Here is a 17,850-nt window from a genome sequence, read left to right as displayed (position 1 = left end):
CCTTTTACACAACCAGTAGAGCAAAGGGTCCTTTATGTAACGGAGAATTAGACCTTAAGCTTATGTCATCCACTAACGATACTGCACACTAACCTCACAATAAAGGAATTAATTTAAAATCTGATAACGAACCTCAAGTGTTGTTCTGAATTAAGTTTGGAACATTTGAAATGTTGTTTAATACACAGGATATTTCTATATTAAAAACAAATACCTACAGTATTTAAGTTAAATAAATACAGACTGTAGTTGTATTTCATCTTCAAAGCGCCTTCTAGACATCTATTAATTCAGTCTATCACCTCTATCACCCCTCCAATCTGATAGGAATTACCCTATTACACTCAAGGGTCTGCTCCAGCTCTACTGAAGTCAATGGGAATCTTTCTACTGCCTATAACCATAGTAATTCAGGAAAGAATCCAGGAGTTCTCACTCCCAGGTCATTGGTCTAACCACTAGATACGTAACGTGCTCTAGAGTATATAAATTCTGCAAAATCACTGGAATAAAATATATTTGAGTTACCCAGTTACATTTTGAAATAAAAATTCTCCTCAATCATGTGTGTGTCAACACACATTCCAGATTAAAAAAATGCATATCTAATATCCATCTAGATATGACCCCAGGCTAGGATACATGAAATTTCTTCTCATTAGAAAGAATGGCTTCACTACTGCTGAATGGCAAAGCCACAAGTAACAATATCACCCATATCAAGTATCAATTTCCAAAACCTCAGAATATTTATTACAGACACACTCAAGCAGATTCGGTCTAAAATTTGACCTACCTTAAAATGTATGTTACCTACTGAGGAAAAAGTCTTTTATTTAGAAATGTGTATCGGTGGTGCAGGCAAAAAAGGATGAGGTAAAGTGCAGAGAGGTTTAAAAAATAAAATTCACACAGCAAGGGGGTGTTAGAACCAGATTAGAATTTGGAAGACTTTATCTCCAAGTCTTCTGCCCAGATTCTTTTAAAAAGAGGATGATTTTGAAGAAATCTCAAGTTTATTAGCTTGAGTCACCCAGATTGTAATAAGCTTAAGACATCAGAATTCACTAGTCCCCTTCTCCTACTTTATTCAGGGTTTCCCACACCCCACCTCTAGTGCTTTTATTACAGCAGTCCAGTATCTGAATTAAGCATCCACTACGGAGACGTAGGATCTACCCTGTGCGCACACATAAAGCATGCCTACACTGCTGGTGGTGATTATATTTGACACAAATTTTCTGGCTGCTGGAGTGTGGAGATCAATGTCTATCATGCTGACCAATACCGTCTCATTGTTTCCTTATACTCTGTCTATTTGTATCCATCTGTTGTCTCTCGTTATCTTAGATTGTGAGCTCGAGGGCACGGACTGTCTTTGTTCTATATATGTACAGCACCTAGCACAATGGGATCCTGGTCCACAACTAGGGCTCCTAGGTGCTTCAATATTACAAATAAATAATAATAATAATACACAATACATGTTGGCTTATACATTTCATGCTTCCACCCTCTAGAAAGCCCTGGTAATGTGTGTGCGTCCCCTCATACACAAACCAAATCTTACTTGCAGACTGCATTGTAACCTTTCATCAATAGTGAGACAGGGAAATAGTGTGTTGAAACCATAAACACATCTGCACTCACTATGGGCTTGTCTACACTACCCACCGGATCGGCGGGCAGCGATCGAGCCAGCGGGGGGGTCGATTTATTGAGTCAGACGCGATAAATCGACCGCTGAGCGCTCTCCTGTCGACTCCAGTACTCCACCAGAACGAGAAGTGCAAGCGGAATCGACGGGAGAGCATCAGCTGTCGACCTACTGCAGTCAAGGCTCCGCGGTAAATAGATCTAAGCACGTCGACTTCAGCTACGCTATTCACGTAGCTGAAGTTGCGTATCTTAGATCGACCCCGCGCGGTAGTGTAGACAAGCCCTATGAGGTACGTCCTCCGGGAAACCGAAGTTTAGCACGCAGCTCTACTTGCACTACTTATGCATCAGTTTCATGTGTATTTTCAGGTTGCTGCACTAAGGTAGTTACCATGCATCTTTTTCCAAATCGTGCATTTTAAAATGTATTGACAGGCATTAATTGTCATCTGCTATTATATATATATTAGGTAAAAACCTCTCCCTCCTTTCTCACATCAATCACTGAAGAAATAGTACACAGGAGAAATGAAATCTTAAGTGAGGGAGAAGTAGGGAGTACTGCTGGGCAACTGTGATGGGGCATCCACCCCACGCTGGCCTGTAAGGGGTTAATGAGCCCTAGGGAGGCTGCGCAAAAAGCAGCCAATAGGAGGGGGAGGTCTGTGCAGAGCAGCCAATCAGGGCCTGGTAGGCCCATATAAGAAGAGCTGCAGGGCAGAGCAGAGTCAGTAACTGCCTGGAGCTCAAGGAGGGAATATCAGGCTCCTAGCAAGGGGAAGAGGTGCCAGCACCCTGGACAGAGCAGAGCAGGGACCAGGGACGCTAGAGAGAGCTCCTGGCTGGCTGCTAAGACTGGCCCGCTGAGGCCCTGAGGTAAGGGTGAAGGTGCTGGGGCCGCAGGAAAATGGCCCAGGGAAATGTACTGTGAGGCTGGAGGGGACACAAAGTGGCTGCCATCTAGAGGGGTCCCTGGACCGGGACATGGAGTAGTGAGCGGGTCCAGGTTCCCCCCCCGACGGGGTGGCTGGACAGTTGGACTGCAGTTCTGGCCCCCCAGGAAGGGCGGAGAGCAGATTGTGGCATGGCCAGAGAGCTGTGTCATGAAGAAGATGCTGCGAACTTTGGAGTGATGTGGGTCCAGGAGCAGAAGCGACGGCAGGTGAGACACCACCGGGAATGGGCGTACCAACCTACGGGGCTGACCCCCAAGACGACCAGCAGGAGCCCCGTCACAATAATATTTAGAAATAACATGAACAGATCACATACATACAGTACCTACACACAAAAACAAAGTAGCTTTAAGCCTGTTTAGGGCCTTCTCTCTTAACTCTATGGTTTGTTTTCATGCTTGAGAGGGGATCAAACAACTTTATCCTTCGTAGATACGGAGAGCATCATCCCTATAACATGTTCCATTCTTTACAGCCAGAAGCGTGTAAACCAGAGCATTCCAGCTGGCACTGGCACAAATTGCTACCGCTGCACCAAAACAGTGTTAAGAACAAAAATATCAGGGTAACACTTACCAGCCTGTTCCAATGCTACCAGCATCGACTGCTCGATGAGATCTCGCTCAATGAAGCTGCGAAATTCCTCTGTGTATACGGTGAGATCAGGTAACTGGAAAGTGCAAATAGGCATCTCCAGCAGATGTTCACTGCTACCATTGCTGGAGACGTGGGAGCGGGCCAAAGAGACAATGGTGGAGCTAGCATGGGAAATGCCCCGAGAGAGACGTTTCTCTGAAGCAAGAAGAGAAGAAACATTAAGATGTGAAGATAAGGCCTATCCGTATTTCCTGCACCACTTTCCCTCGAAGTAAAAGCATTTTACATAGTCTTCAACTAGCATTTTAGTTTTGTGGCAAGAAACTGAAGTGCTTTAGCATATACAGGGGCGGCTCTAGCTTTTTTGCCGCCCCAAGCACAGCAGGCAGGCCGCCGTCGGCAGCTTGCCTGCGGGAGGTCCCCAGTCCCGCGGATTCAGTGTACCCACTGCCGAATTGCCGCTGAATCTGCGGGACCGGCAGACCTCCCGCAGGCAAGCCACCAAAGGCGGCCTGACTGCCGCCCTCGCAAGAACCAGTAGGGCGCCCCCCACGGCTTGCCGCCCCAGGCACGCGCTTGGAGCACTGGTGCCTGGAGCCGCCGCTGAGCATATAGAATTGACATGCACTTCTAATTCCAAAAGGGAAGGAAGGGAAACAAAAACTGGGTTGTGGAGAAGGACCATAACCTACTCGTTAAACCACAGGTCTCTTGACTCTGTCCTAAGTTCCACTCCCATCTCTGCCCCTACCATCAGCATGTGACCCTGGACAAGTCATTTCATTTCTCTATGCCTCAATTTCCACATCCAACACTGAAGTTAAAGCCTTCATCAACCAGGAATTAAGGCTTAATTCATGAAAGTGCTTTGAGATCCTCAGATGGAAAGTGCTACCAAAGTGCAAAGCAACTTCAACGAAATGATTCTCAGACCCCTCACAAATTGCCCGGACTGTACAGAGCCTCACTATCAGTTAACAGCAGCCTGGACTAGTGGCAGGTAAGGAACAGCACTGTTTTAAAAGACCTAGAAGGGGTTCCAGCTTGAAGATTAAAAAGAAGAGGCAACAACTCTGCTCTGGATCCGGCACTCAAATACAGCTTATCATCAAATAACCACTTGAAGACTGACTAGGCCCAGTTTCCATGCTTCACTTCCAAAAAGTGAAAGCCAATGGAAATGGGCAGCAAACATGGCTTTGTGCCACCTTTTGCAATCTGTGAATTCTGGGCTGCTACAGGTGCTGAAACAGCCTCTGACATAAGTCAGAATGGCCCCTGGTTGCTCAAATTCTCTGACTTTCAGGATCTCATCCTCGGCTGCCTATAGACAGCAATGCAGCCCTGAATCCAGCAGTGCACCCTATGCTGAGGCTTGTAAGGAGTAGCTTAGAATCACTTCTAGTGGCCCTACAATGCATGTCTGCATCAGGGGAGTTTTCCCCTTCCTAGAGTCCATCCCCTATATTGCCAAAGCAGGGGCCAGCATCTGTCCCACTGTATTTTAAAAAGGCTTTCATTCTCCTTTGACACAGGACTGAGTGTGAATATGATCCAGTTGAAAATCCATCTAGAAATATTGCTTTACCTTGAATAATGTCATCTTGCCGCTGGAGCGGTGGCCGCACCGGTCGAGCAGCTTCTTTTTCCAAGGATTTAAAGTTGCGCCCTTCGTTGAAGGAATGCGGCAGGTTCCCAGCATGCACTTGCCTCAGCTGTTCAAAGTCACTTAGTGCTGCATTCACATCCCAGTTTTTACCTAGTTTGGAAAGTATAATGAAAACTCTCAGCATTAGAGACAAAGAGTTAAACCACTTTTGAAATATAGGCCCCAGAGGAATGCCTTAAATGCAATTTATCAGCCTGTTATCAAAACACTAACTCTAACCTGGAAATAAACCATGAAGACCATGTGATGAAAACAGCCACCAAGCCTACAGTTCAATAGTACTCATTGTACATGCTTAGGAGTAGAAGATGGAACAGGGGAAAGCCCCTTCTAACAGTTTTTAGTATTTACGTCAATTTCACACCTTGAAAGATGCCTATTGTGTCTGTTCAGCTGCACTGATCTTCAAACTTCCTTCACACTCACCAAGCACTTCCTATGCAGACCGGTTGGTCAGCTGATGGAGGTCATACTGAATATTGTTTTGTAAGTCTCTTCTACTGTATTTAAGAAACGTATTACAACGTAAGCATCAACTGCTCTCCAATAAAGCTCACAGCACACAGCTTTCCATTCCTCATCCACATTAGTGCAGGGCAACACTAGGACCAAAGAGTCAGGCAAAGCCAAATTCAGTTCTTTTAAAAGTTGACAATTTATTTGGAATTTAAGGTTCTGATCATTCATGTCAGGGAGAGAAGAGAGATTTCTCCCAATAGGAGACCAAACCAAAGTACGAAAGCACGAAGCGTTGCCAGCCACACTAGTTAGCTGGAACATAGAAAAATCAGATGCACTAACTGAATGAGAAACAATGTAGCTGAACAGCAAATTCAGTGGGATTGACTGTATCGTTAAAGTAAATCCTCTTCATTTTAATACTATCCACCAATCTGAAAGGATCACAGATAAGATTTATCAATATAAAATTAAACCATGCAAATCTTTCAGTATGCAATAAATTGACCTTTTAGAAACAAATTGTCATTTTAGATATAGAAAAAACAGATGCCACCAAGTGGGTTATGATGTACGTTGAACCTGCAATAGTGAGGATTTATTAATTATCTAGAATCTTAACACATTGTTTATTTACTGCTTTAAAAGAAAGCCAACACACGCAGCACATTCACTACAAGAAAAATAGTTACATCGCTGACTGTCCATGATCTATTATAAGCCAAATCAAAACAAGTTTCACAATCTCTAATTTCCTAAGGCAATATGCTTCTGAAGTGTTTAACTTCTTCTGAGGGATTTAATTGATAATGTTTAGTGACTGACTCTGCACAGCAATCTGCTTGCAAATGATCCACTTTTTTGAGTCAAGCTTTTTATTTGAAAGAACCAGCATCAGGAATTTCCTGACCCATTAAATCAAAATGTAATTTGCAATCACAAGTCAAAATCTGCCTCACTCGCAAACATACAAACCCAACAGTTTCTACTGTTACATTGCTCAAACTTCTGAGCTCTTGAGGCAATACACATCTGTGAAGACTCAACTATTATTACAACTTCTGAATTTCTATATTAGCCAAACAATTCACCAAATGTCCCGCCCCCTCCCCATTTTCACCAATGAGACATTAAGTTTATATGGAAGATCCCATGAGGTGCCAGTTGTGAGGATTCTTAAGTATTCACAGATTTACAGTAAAGTTCTGCTTCCTAAAAGCAAAATCAATAGCTAGAGTTAGTGTATTTTGTTTTTTTAGTCGACTCAGCATTGAATGACTTCGTTATTCTAAATGCAAGATGGAGACAGATACAGCTGTTCAGTGAAACCGCTGCCCAAACTAAGTTTTCACCAGATTTGTGTTATAAGATGAGGCTGTTGGTCAAACTTCATTTATATTTAAAACAAGTGACTAAACTGTGAAGTCAGCTAAACTAGTATTAGTTCACACAGTAACTCCCCTGCATAAAAAACCAAAATATGAGAGAGCCTAGGGGCTTGTTTTAGGCTTCAAGTAGAAGCTGCAGGAACTCAGCACCTTTAAATAAGGCCTTACACACATGCCCTGAAGATGAAACTCTAGCTCTGTCAGACTTAGGGCTTGTCTACACTACCCACCGGATTGGCGGGCAGCAATCGATCCAGCAGGGGTCGATTTATCGCGTCTAGTCATAGACGCGATAAATCGACTGCTGAGCGCTCTCCCGTCGACTGCGGTACCCCACCGGAACGAGAAGCACAAGCGGAGTTGATGGGAGAGTGTCAGCTGTTGATTTACCGCAGCGAAGACACCGCGGTAAGTAGATCTAAGTACGTCAACTTCAGCTACGCTATTCACGTAGCTGAAGTTGCGTGTTTTAGATCGACCCCACATGGTAGTGTAGACAAGCCCTTAAGGAGAAAGGCAGAGTAAAGGGCCCTGTCCACAGACGTATGTCTGTGGGGACTGAGACAGACAAGGTAGGTGAGGGTAATATCTGCTATTGGGCCAACTTCTGCTGGTGGAAAGGACAAGCTTTCAAGCATCACAAAGCTCTTCTTCATTTCTGGGGAAGGTAACCAGAGTGTCCAAGCTAAATACAAATTGGGATAGATTAAGCATATGGGGATATACAGATGAAGCAGATCACTTAAAAAAATCTGTCCCATTTTATATTTAGCTTTGATACTCTGGTTACCATCCCCACACCTGAAAAAGAGCTCTGTGAAGTTCAAAGCTTGTCCCTTCCGCCAACAGAAGTTGGTCTAATAAATTACCTCACCTACTTTGTCTCTCTAATATCCTGGGACCAACACAGCTACAACAACACTACAAACAAATATGTAAGTATTGGCAACCCAAGTCTTCCAGCCAACGATAGCTGCTAGGTTAAAATACAAGGAGAGGAAGTTTGATTTACATATAAACAAAGACTATAAAGGATTTTATAGATCAACACTAAACAGCTTAAAAACTAAGACCAGCAACCACTAGATTGTTTATTGTAGAGTATCCTCTTACAAAAAATAGCCAATTATTCTGACATCATTGAGACTGCCTGAAATAATGGTTCAAATTTTCTATCTGAATCAGACTGACACCTACTGAAAAGAAATTGTCACGGTGTTTCTGCTCATAAAGCCTCATCTGCAGTTAGCAGCAATTAAATTGGGTTAACAGCATTCTTCAATATTGAGCCATTCTAAGTTTTAGAAATAATTACTAAGTTTTAAAAAGCAAAATTTGGAATTTAACCTGGAGGAGATAAGTTTGCTCATTTCTGTTACTACAATAATTCTGTTACCTGCTACCGCATGGACAATTTTATATTTGGCTGCTACAAACTGCATTTCTCCTTTCTAAATAAAAGCCTGCATGAGAACGGATAAAATTTAGTTCAACTACACAAGTGCCTGGTAACCACCCCCAGATATGATCAACTGCTCACGTTTTACTTTAAATTAATAGTTCAAGAACTAAAAAGTTGTCCACATATACTGAAGTCGGAGACAAAAATTTACACCAACCTTGTATTCCATATGCTCACAACTGTAAGAAACTTCACATATGTAATACATCACTACCATACAAACTGATGAGAGCAGATATGCTAACTCAATAGATCCTATACAAAAAACATTACAGCTCCTTCAGGTCATCAGCATTATACAGTACAATGAACTGTCTAATATAAGTAGATTTACACAACTCTACTCCAGACTCAAGTTTTATTATTGAAAAAGTACATTTTATCTTATGCATAAAATATTGAACTAGACAAGGATGGGAAGGAGCCAGATAAGGAAGCCAAGAAAAACTCTGGTTATGATATTTTATATTATCTTCAGGGTGTCCTACAAACTCCCAGACTATTTGGAAGAGAGCTGTCCCTAGATTAGCAATAAAGTTTTAGATTTAACCCCACCACAACACTGCCATTTTTAATCTACCACCAATAATATCAGATATTTATATAAATAAACTCTTACTATAACACATTAGCAAAGTAATTTAGAGAGATAAGATGAGTGATGTAATATCTTTTATTAGACCAATTTAATAAAAGAGATTACCTCACACACTTTGTCTCTAATATCCTGGGCCCAAGACAGCTACAACAACACTGCTTAAAGTAATTTTGGTAGACATGTAAATAAATATTGTCAAAACTAAATTTTGCATGCAGTTATTTTGGAGAAAAGGGTGCTCCACTGGGCACTACTGTTTAAATATTCTATTATAACTTAATATACATGGCTGTGAATGAGGCTAAAGTAAATTTTCATTGAAAACTGAGCGTGGTTTAAGTAGCTCATACCCATATGGTTTCTGAAAGCAAATGGCAACATGAATTAATCCAATTTCACACAGACTGCATTGACATCTGAATAACCAGACTGAAAATAAAGGGGTATTCCAGAGGTTAGAACTTCAGTGGAGACGAAAAGGAAATTCACCATGGACAACTGAGATCTGTCAACTATTTCTGCAGAATATTTTGTTTCTGGAGGCCACAAAAAGAAAATCTAACAGTGCACATTCTAACTGGAAGACAAAAGAACTTAAAACATTAAGCATGGATGATCTTGCCAAATGACGCGTTTTCCAGATTCTTTATTTTTGAATTGAAATCCTTACACCTGAAACTTAACACCAGGTCTTGCCAAGCCAAGCCATTTACACTTAACAGCATTAGTAAAGTTAGATTCTAATCCAGCTACAAAGCCGGTATAAAAAACCTGTAGCTGTGCGTCTGGGTGTAGGAAAGGTAATAATTAAGATACAGGACAATGTGTAATCAGAGTCAGACAGCTTGAAATTCATATGTTCAGCTCTGTATAGTGGACACAAGCATATCGCTCTTTCTACACAAAAAGGGCCATGCTGCATACTTTCAGCCTTCTTAAATTGTCAAGGTTTTGGAAAATTTAACTTTATAAAATATTCCTATTCCAAAAGAACACAGCAGAACCATAGGAATCCCCCCCCCCCCCAAAAAATCAGCCTAGCTGCCTTGCCCCACCTCTCAAACATTGATCAGCAAATGCAATTAAATAAGGTTTTGTATTAACAGACTACACACTGCATAACATCTCACTCTAAGGTATCGCCTTCCTATTCATCCACACAGCTACAACTCTCATCACCTCGCATCTCGATTACTGCAACATTCTTTTCCCTGGTCTTGATAAATGCAATCTTGTCCCCATCATATCCATTCACAATGCTGCTGCAAGGATAATTTTCCTACCCTGTGCTTTAACTATGTCATTTTTCTCTTTACATCCCTCCACTGGCTCCCTGTTCTCCATCACATCAAACATAATCTACCTGTCTTCACTTGCAAGGCCCTTCACGGCCTATTCCCAACCCTACCTATCATCTCTCATTCAGTATCAAAAAGTCAACTGTCATCAGCCTCCATCACTCACTTGTTAAATATTCAAACAGGCAACCTCATGCTTTCTTCCATGCTACTCCCCACACTTGGGAGGAGTGCCTCAAACATCCACAAAACAAACTAATTTTCTTTCAAAAAGTCATCTCAAAACTCTCCTTTGCTGCCATGCCAACAGAAAGACTGGACAACATTTAGATGGATTGTGTGCTGAGACCACAGTCTATCATGCTAACCCTCATGGTCTTATTGCTTCCCTGCTGGTCTCTCTGTAGCCCTCTGTTATTTCGTCTTATACTTAGATTGTAAACTCAAGGACTATTTTTGTTCTGTGTTCATACAGTGCCTAGCACCACTGATCCTGGGCCATGTCTGAGTCTCCCAGGCACTATGATAATGCAAATAAAAAAAACAGATAAGACTGCAGTTGTTCTGCTAGTGCATTATGAAAATTAATTAAGATTACAGCTGTCAAAATAAATAACCACACAAGTATTAGAATGGGAGAGAAAAATCATAAAATACCTCTCCGTCCCAAGCTCAAATATTTCCCCTGAAAGACAACATTCAAAATCCCTAAATGAAACACGAACTTAAATTAGAAACCAGAAGATCTATAAACACCACAAAACCCACACTCGACAGACTTCCTTCTAGACAATATTACCATCTGTAAACACAAAGTGAAATCCTGGCTCCAGTAAAGTAAATGGGAACTTTGCCCATCACCCAAAGTAATCTGAAGAGCAAAAGCTCTCTATATATGAGTATGAGCCAACCCTCAGCCCTCGAGGGGCATTATCAAGGGGGAAAATGGGAGCTAAGAGGTGAAGCAATTTGCATCTATACGGACAACTTTAGGACCTGCACCTCATTACTGTTGTAGCTCCAAAGTGGTAGTAGCTGCAGAGAAACTAGTGCAAGTTGGGTGTAGATGTTCTCTAAGTGGGCTACATGACAGCAGTAAAAACACTGGCAGCTGGTCCCTTCTTCGTTAGCACTAGTAGTAAACTGACAACATGTCCCATTAAAGAACAAAAAGCAGTTGCATCCTAGCATCATAACTTGATTATAACTTTAAAAAACCCACACCTACCCGAAACTGGAATTTTTAAAATATCTATAGTTAAGGTTGACAGTGGTTGGGAGAAGACTTGCTCATTTTCCCCCCTCAATACTCTGCTACCAGGTTGAAAGTGTTTATAAATATTAGATGGGAGACTGGACTGAAGTGTGATGTCATTTTAAACAGCTAAAATGATAAACAGAGTTATTTTCAGAACAAAGATAGACTATTAACCTACACCAGTGGCTCTCAACCTTTCCAGACTACTGTATCCCTTTCAGGAGTCTGATTTGTCTTTTGTACCCCAAGTTTCACCTCACTTAACAACTACTTGCTTACAAAAATCAAACATACCAAAAAGTGTCCCAGCACACAATTACTAAAAAACTGCTGACTTTCATTTGTGCCATATAATTATAAATCTACTGGAATATAAATACTGTGATAAACAAGTCATCGTCTGTATGAAATTTTAGTTTGTACTGACTTTGCGAGTGCTTGTTGTGTAGTCTGTTGTAAAACTAGGCAACTCTCTAGATGAGTTTATGCACCCCTGGAAGAGCTCTGCGTACCTGCAGGGGTTTGTGTAGCCTGGTTAAGAACCACTGACCTACACTATGCTCCTATGAAAAAAACAAAAATTGCATGCTATCAGAATGCTACGTAGACAAGAGCTAATATTAATACACTGATAAGAAATGTAGAATTAATGTAATGAGAAATAGCTGTTCCGAACCAGATTTTACAATTCAGATTGTATTTGCTTTGGGATCTGTATGTCTAAAGCACAACACATCCCCACGGTTGTATACATTTTCGGAAGCTGCAATTTTTTTTAGGATAAAAAGCTGTCCGATTACTAAATGCATGGCAAGTTACTAATCTGAGAGATGAGACAAGTTTACTGCATTTGTATAAAGTCTTAATCCAAGATCAAGGTTAGGGCAAAGTAATAAGAGTGATAGCAGAAAAGTTTGCAAGGGAGTAGTTCAGAGGCAAAAAGGGCACAAGTGAAATTCACACCTTCACAACACAATCACTCACAAAAGTCTGAAATAGCCATATGGTAGAGTACATTGAAACTACACTAAAGGCTCTTTTTCCAGTACAATTTGTTCAAGCTTTAGAAAACACCTCTGAACAGATTTTTTTTTTTTTTTTAGCCCTTTAGATGGTTGCTTATGGTGTGCACCATGCAAGAATAAAAGGCATATTCCAACACTATACTTCCGTTTTATGCATTCTACCCCTAGCAATCATTTGAGGTTCGTTACTGTAGTGCCATGGAACATGAGATCAAGCCAAGATTTCACTAACTGTGCTATAAAGGTAATCTTAATATGTGTAGTACTACCCCCACTGACAACCTACCTGCCACTCTCTCGACTCCTTTTTCTATCATTTATACCAATACAAAACCTACTAAAGAATTAACTGTTCCTACCCCATCACTCACTCTTTACCTTCAAGTAGGTCTCTGGCCAGTCCTGGCTCCGCCCCCGTTGAGCGAACAAAATCCGACAAGACGACATCCATATCCAGGGTCATGTGATCATGAATTCCTTGCAGGCAGTTGGAAACAGCTGGGACATAGATCAAAGCTTAGTCTTCAATCTAAGAATGAAATGTACACAGCTCATGTTACAAAGTATAAAATAATTAGCCTGGCAATGCAGGCTATGAGCAAACTGGGAAGTATCCAATATCAGATGGTTCAGTCTCATCTTTTAAAAACTCATTTTGTTTCAGGATTAGAGGTGGCTGCTTGCCTGACTGTTCACTAATTGATAGCGAATATGAATTATGTTGCTATTCCTGTTTCCTGGAACACAACCCTAATTGTTTCAATACACCTAAATTATGTGACAGGAACCCTAATGGTTTGTGATACCAGAACTTTTTAACTAAACCTAAATGAGATGTTATCCAAAACCAGAAACACAGTGGCAAAGAATATTCAGTGTACAGATAAGTGGCTTTACTAACTAAAGGAATATAAAAGCTAACTCACTTAAGAAAAGCCATTCCTTTAGTCAGTTGGACTTTTATTTCAAAAGAGTAGACAAGTAGTTAGCAAAATAAATTAGTTTATCGAGAGAATTTGCGGAAAGGTTTTCTTATCTCAATATCTGTACTGAGAGCAGTACATCCTTGACCTCTCATCTAGAGACATTCTTCTTCAAAGCATGTTTGTAATTCACAAGAAAAAAATTAGAACAAACCGATTTTCATTACTAGATGCAGTCTGTACAAAACAAACTACTTTTCAGGTTAAAAAAGTATCCTTCCTTTGGACTAAAATAGTTTACCAATCAAACTCTGTACTAGGAAGAAACCATTTCAGCATGCACTTGCTTTAAAAAACAAACCATGAATAAAGCTATGAAATAGCCAGTGAACAGCTTCATTTGCAAAACTTTCCAGTTACAAAACCCTCCAAGTCCACCTTGTAAAGACAATGATGATGTACTTCAGCTTGGTGGAAATATGAATCGGCTTAGCAGCCTTTGTAATTTTCCGTGCAAGATCTCTTTCTACCCCTAGTCACTACTCTCCTCAGTGAAAGGCCTCTGGAAAGAGGTGTACCAAAAAAAGATCCTTCCAATGGCTAAATCTCTTCCTACGAATCAAACAAACAAGCCAGTCCTAAAAATTTAAGTCCAGATGCAAGATTTATGTAATTTAAATGTAAGCAGTTCCAAAGAGTTGAAGTCACATGTAAGGTGTGTGCTCCTACTTATACATACAAATCCAGATTTGCTATGTTCCTCTAGATAAAAATTGAAGTATGCATCCACAGAACTTTGGACCAAGCAAATATCCTGGAGAGATTAAGCAGCACTGTAGCTAAGCGGCTAGATTCAAACCTTTATTTTCAGGCAATATAAACAGTTTGAAAATTTCATTCTAAACTGAAACTTGGCATACAAAATCAGAGGGGGAGGGAAGTGCGTGTAAGGTTGATTAAGATAAGATATTTCCAGTACTCTACCAAGACAGACTAACCCATTTACCCTACCAAAATGTCAAAAGTTTCTAGGCCTATGAAAGATGAGCAAAACTGCAAAATGGCATAAAGATCTCAAACTAACTAAAGTAAGCAAACATTAACTTCGAATTTTGTCTTTTTTGTTATCTTAATGTAATTGTATGTTTGCTAATCACACATGGATTAATTTCACACATGGAAAAGCCACAATATTTATCATAACTTGTGCAATTTCTGGACTGTCCTCATTTGTAGGCCATAAAAACATTAGCATATGCAAGTATAAAGCAATTTTTTTGCTGGCAATATGTGGGGACCCTTGCGGTGGTTATGGTAATCAGGTATAGAAACGTCTCTACATTCTAGCTCTGGGTCACACACTCGTATCCTTTACATGCCACCTAACCTCTGACAGATGCTCTATTCAGTGTTTACACAGCTTTTAGATGAGAGTTTGTGTATTGCTGGAACCAAAGATAATCTCATATTTCCTTTTGATGGTTTCAGCAATTTTTTAAAAAGTTACATAGCAAAGCACTGACCTTTGAAATGTAGAAAAAAGCAGCAAAAACAGCCTACACCCATTCACCCAGAGCATTTACAGTTGCTTAGAAAACTCCCTCATGCAAACGAATGGCAATACCTCAGAAGTGAAACAGACGGAAAACTTCAGTTCCGAAGACACAGTAATGAACTTTAAGCAGACTAATTGCCAGGGTTCAAACGAAGAAACATCCACACCCTCATTAGTTTTCGGGTTTTGTGTTTTTATGTAACACATCTACTTGTGGTTTCACCATCACTATGGCTACAGCGAGGACAAACTGGAGCTGCACCATGCAGACTAGAAGTCACTATCTCATAATCCAGACAAAACTAGACCAAGGCCTCAAAATTCTGTTTAGGATAAGAGTGCTTTCTACTCACCACACCAATGCCAAATATTTTTACAACAAATACCTGAAAGAAATGAAGCACAAGCACACATGCTGGCCTTAAAAGCAATAGCTCATACGGAGATTAAGGTCAGAAGGGACTGCTGTAGTCAACTAGTCTGACATCCTGTTTAGCAAAGGCCATCGAATTTCACCCAGTAATTCCTACATCCAGTCCAATGACTTGTAGCTGAACTACAGCACATCACTAAATCAAGCCTGGATGTCTTTCTTAAAGATGTCAAGTGAGGGAGAACCTACCATATCACTTAGTGAATTGTTTCAACAGTTAATTACCCTTACAATTAGAAATGCACACTCCGATTTGAATTTGACTAGCCTCAACTTCCAGTCATTGCTCTTATTTCTTTAACTGCAAAATTATCTGATTGCTTCAGAAGTGTTAATATATTCATCCTCAACACCTCCTGTGAGGAAGAGAACTACCCCACCCCCTTCTTTCCCACCCCCCAATTTAACAGATAGACAACCAAAGCACAGAGATTTGGTGGTTGATTCAAGGTGACACAGGAAGCTTGTGGCAGATCTAGGATCTCCCGATTCCCAATCAATGTCTTAAAACACAAGAACTACCACCTCCTCATCTACACATATTGTCTAAAGCAGATTATAAATAAGATTAGCTCAACTGAGGAATGTAACCCATGAGTAGGGTTTCCTGCTTGCTGTAAAAGCAACAAACACTAATGCAAAAAAGTGTTAGGACTGGTTTTAACATACACAACATTTACACCAGTGGACGCTAAGTCCTTTCTGTGCTTCATAGGGAACATTTTGTTTTAATCTCTTCCCTTCGAAATCCACATGGGAATGGGTCAGCATAATGTTAAGATTCTGTTTAAAACTGGTTTTAAACAAAATGTAAGTGTCTTTTTTATTTTAAATGTACTTTTCACCATGTATGCAGTTTTACCTCGCACACTGCATTCATCCTGCGTAATAAAAGTTAGTTCAGTCAGTTTCACTTTCAAGACACGTTAGCACAATGCTGAAGTACTGACCACAACCAAAACACTGAGGTGGGTTAAACACAAATAAACATCTCACTATTTTTTTTTTTAAATTCAAAGTTAAGTTATTTTCCATCATGTGTTTTTTAAAAACCCAAACGTTTTACAAGGCCCACCTTTTGAAAATAAACGACCCAATCTCTCCCCTCCACCCCCATTAGTGTTTCTCTGTTAGATTCAGATGACTAAATGTAAACAGGATCAGAAAAGCTTCAGATAAATCAGTATTTGAGACTTGTTTTATTATTGGCTTCAGCTTTTGCTATACCCTAAATATTATCGTAATTCACTTTCTGAACCCAAGTTTGCCTTGAATGAGATGGGATACCATCACTTCCGTTTAAAGTGAGCCAACACTGAAGTTAAACCAGACAGTCACAACAGAGGTTAACCTCTACCACCTCAAGTTCCTCACTAATTCCCAAGCGATTGTTTCCAGCACTGTGTAAACTCTCACCAACAGGAACTGGTACAATAAAAGATATTGCCTTACCCGCCTTGTCTCTTAAATATCCTGGGACCAACATGGTTACAACACTGCATGCAGAGTTCAATATCAGTCTCATTCACTCATTGAGAGATAGTGCTACCACCTCTTAAAATGAAAACAAACAAAAAAAACCCCCATCTTTCTGATCACACACAAAATATAAGAGGAGGAATTACTGACAAGTCACAACATTTACCCACACACTCAGATTAAAAGGAACTGATGAAGGCTTTCCTACAGCCAACACATTCACACCTAAAAAAGGTTTCAGAGGGGTAGCCATGTTAGTCCCTATCAGCAAAAAGAACAAGGAGTACTTGTGGCACCTTAGAGACTAAGGCTATGTCCTCACTACGGGGGTGGGGGGGGGAGGGGTCGATTTAAAATACGCAAATAGCGTAGCTGAATTCAACGTATCAGCTGTGAGGACAGCAGCAAATTGACCTCCGCGGCTCCCCCGACGACGGCGCTTACTCCTACCTCCGCTGATGGAGTACAAGCGTCAATTCGGGGATCGATTGTTGCGTCCCGACAAGACGCGATAATTCGATCCCCGAGAGATCGATTTCTACCCGCCGATCCAGGCAGGTAGTGTAGACGTAGCCTAACAAATTTATTTGGGCATAAGCTTTCATGGGCTATGAAATGATGATGAAGTGGGTTTTAGCCCATGAAAGCTTATGCCCAAATAAATGTGTTAGTCTCTAAGGTGCCACAAGTACTCCTCGTTCTTTATATCTAAAAAAGTTGTTACTCTTAATAAGCCATTATGGGACACCACGATTTTCTTGTCTTTCCTTGCCGTTTCACCTTTTACAATGGATACTTCGTTTATTCTACTTCTGCTATAGAAAGCAGATATCTTGGGGTACCTAGTTACTACTATACTGTACATCTACTTACTACACAGGTCAACCTCATTTAAGGACTGGCATACAGACAAACCGCAACAGTTTAAAATCAGATTGAAAATGGATTCAGTGACACTGGGGCAAACCTTTATGTGGACACACATACTGATCTAAAACTGGTTAGATGTGTTTAGCTCGCACCTCTAAGTTTGCTAATACAAGCTAAACCCACATAAACCAGGTTTAAATCCGATTAGGAGAGTCCACAGA

The 17,850-nt window shown here is 40.7% G+C and overlaps 1 protein-coding gene across 3 annotated transcripts in view; it reads right to left on the bottom strand.

Annotated features, from left to right (window-relative positions):
- Positions 1-17,850, bottom strand: part of OTUD7B (OTU deubiquitinase 7B) — a 72,865-nt gene that overhangs the window by 29,036 nt on the left and 25,979 nt on the right. For 2 of the 3 annotated variants that reach the window (XM_005293647.5, XM_042843310.2), the window contains exons 2-4: positions 12,748-12,898; positions 4,801-4,971; positions 3,192-3,407 (exon numbers count right to left, since the gene is read on the bottom strand). In XM_005293647.5, coding sequence (XP_005293704.2) covers positions 3,192-3,407; positions 4,801-4,971; positions 12,748-12,832 — 472 coding nt within the window. In that variant the 5' untranslated portion in view covers positions 12,833-12,898. The remainder of the gene's footprint in view (positions 1-3,191; positions 3,408-4,800; positions 4,972-12,747; positions 12,899-17,850) is intronic. The other variant, XM_042843309.2, reaches the window with a different exon arrangement.

Source organism: Chrysemys picta, chromosome 20 (assembly GCF_011386835.1).
Source record: "Chrysemys picta bellii isolate R12L10 chromosome 20, ASM1138683v2, whole genome shotgun sequence".
Taxonomy (NCBI): Eukaryota; Metazoa; Chordata; order Testudines; family Emydidae; genus Chrysemys; species Chrysemys picta.
Note: the sequence above shows the minus strand (reverse complement) of the source record. Positions and strands in the feature narration are given on the sequence as shown.